This window comes from Oryzias melastigma, linkage group LG14 (assembly GCF_002922805.2).
Source record: "Oryzias melastigma strain HK-1 linkage group LG14, ASM292280v2, whole genome shotgun sequence".
Classification (NCBI taxonomy): domain Eukaryota; kingdom Metazoa; phylum Chordata; class Actinopteri; order Beloniformes; family Adrianichthyidae; genus Oryzias; species Oryzias melastigma.
Window position 1 is genome coordinate 6350488 of NC_050525.1, and position 2044 is coordinate 6352531.

Below are 2044 nucleotides of genomic sequence, written 5' to 3' on the forward strand. Positions count from 1 at the left end.
GACTTCCAGAAAACATTAGATCTGCTGAAACACTCAGTGTATTTAAATCCAGGTTAAAGACTCACCTGTTCTCAGTTGCATTTGATTCATATGTATTCAAAAGTTTACGTCCGCACTGTTTATCTATGCTTGTTTTAAATTCAGTTCTGTTTACTTTCTTTTAATTGTATTTTATTGATCATACCTTTAATATTTCTTTTGTTTCTTTTAATGTTTTATTCTGTTTTATTCTTATTCAGTCTCTGTACATGAAATGTGCTATACAAATACATTTGCCTTGCTTAAGATTTCATTACAACGTGACGCCCGCAGCATACCCATAGAAAAAGCAGTGAGCACAAACATTTTCACCGGGCCGTCAATGATGTTAAAATTTCCTGCAGGCCAGCTGTGTGCCCCATGCAGGTTTGCCCATAAGGGCAGTCAGGACCAAAGGCTCAGGCTGGCTGTATCATTCTCAGGGTGACATTTTATCAAACCTCAGTCTACTGCGTCAGGGTACTACATCCATGCTGTCACTGTTTATACACAAGAGCCACGTTTGTAAGGAACGTGTATTAAAGCAGTAGTCTGAGGGTTTCACAAAATGCAAATGAGGCCTCATGTTACTGTTATGAGTTTCTGGCATGTTTCATGTCAACCTGAACCCCTTTTTCGTACCACAAAAGCTCCAGAAACGGCATTTCTGTCTGATTGACTTAAAATACTTCTGTTCTGATCCAACCAAACGGCTCTGCTTTATAACACAGATCATCAGGATTTTCAGAAAACACCACCAGGAGAAAAACATTATTGATGTTTAACAATTGTTTCCTCTCATTAAAGCAGAAAGATAACTTTAACACACCTCTCTGTCTGCAGTCGGCCCACTTCTTTGACACAATGGACCTGATGGAGGTAAGAGCATCTTCACTGCAGCTTCAGAGGCATGTTTCTGTGAAACCGAACAAGCTCAAGTCTGGTTACTGACATAATAAAATCAAATAATTCATTTGATCATTGAGCAGATGACTGCAAATCTTATGTGTTGGTTCTAATAATATTTGAGATCATTTAGTGGGCTTACTTTTTAACAAACTCATTAAAATTTATGTATATTTGTGATTAGGAGGGTGTGAGGCAGGAGTGTCAAACTCAACACTCCGGGGGCCAAAATCCAAAACACACTTTTGGTCGTAGGCCGAACAGGACAAACATTTATTGAAAACATAAAAAACAGAATTGTTAAAACTTTTAAACTTTTAAAACATAACCTTTTTAACATAAATATGAATAAAAACAGACAGGAATATTATTCTAGAATAAGTCAACTTAAATCTTAAATCAATATTTAGCTCTCCTTACAGTATATACTCTGTCAAAATTGGGATGTTGTTACAAGATAACATCAGATTGTTAACAAAAATAATATAATGATCTGGAGGGACGGATATAATTACCTTGAGGGGAAGATCTGTGGCCTCTGGGGCCTTGACCTTGACACATGGTCTTGGTGTGGTTTGGTATGGTGTGGTGTAGTGTGGTTTGGTTTAGTCTGGTTTGGCGTGGTTTGGTTTGGTGTGTTGTGGTTTCCTTGTGGTTTGGTTTTGTGTGATGTGGTTGTCTTGTGGTTTAGTTTGGTATTGTTTGGTTTGGTGTGGTGTAGTTTGGTTTATTTGATGTGGTTTAGTGTCGTTTTGTGTAGTTAAGTATAGTGTAGTTTAGCTTAGCTTAGCTTAGCTTAGCTTAGTTTAGTTTAGTTTAGTTTAGTTTAGTTTAGTTTAGTTTAGTTCAGTTTAGTTTAGTTTAGTTTAGTTTAGTTTAGTTTAGTTTAGTTTAGTTTAGTTTAGTTTAGTTTAGTTTAGTTTAGTTTAGTTTTCGTTTCATTTCATTTTGAAACCAGCTATTGTTGACATTTTATGACTGACTTTCTGCTTTTGTACAATTACCAATATGATGCCCAACAGGGGCGCCACTGGGGATTTTGGGCCCCATGAAAATGTTTTATAAGGCCCCTAACACAGAAGCAAACTGGCATTTGTGGGCCCCCCTCAGTCTGGGCCCC

The 2044-nt window shown here is 37.2% G+C and overlaps 1 protein-coding gene across 5 annotated transcripts in view; it reads left to right on the plus strand.

The window, feature by feature from the left end:
• Positions 1-2044, plus strand: part of LOC112138660 (rap1 GTPase-activating protein 2) — a 63522-nt gene that overhangs the window by 44792 nt on the left and 16686 nt on the right. For all 5 annotated transcript variants that reach the window (XR_002917825.2, XR_002917826.2, XR_002917827.2 and 2 more), the window contains one exon: positions 862-897. Coding sequence is in view for 1 of the 5 variants with exons in the window: in XM_024261261.2 (XP_024117029.1) it covers positions 862-897 (36 nt within the window). In the remaining 4 variants the exon portion in view is untranslated. The remainder of the gene's footprint in view (positions 1-861; positions 898-2044) is intronic.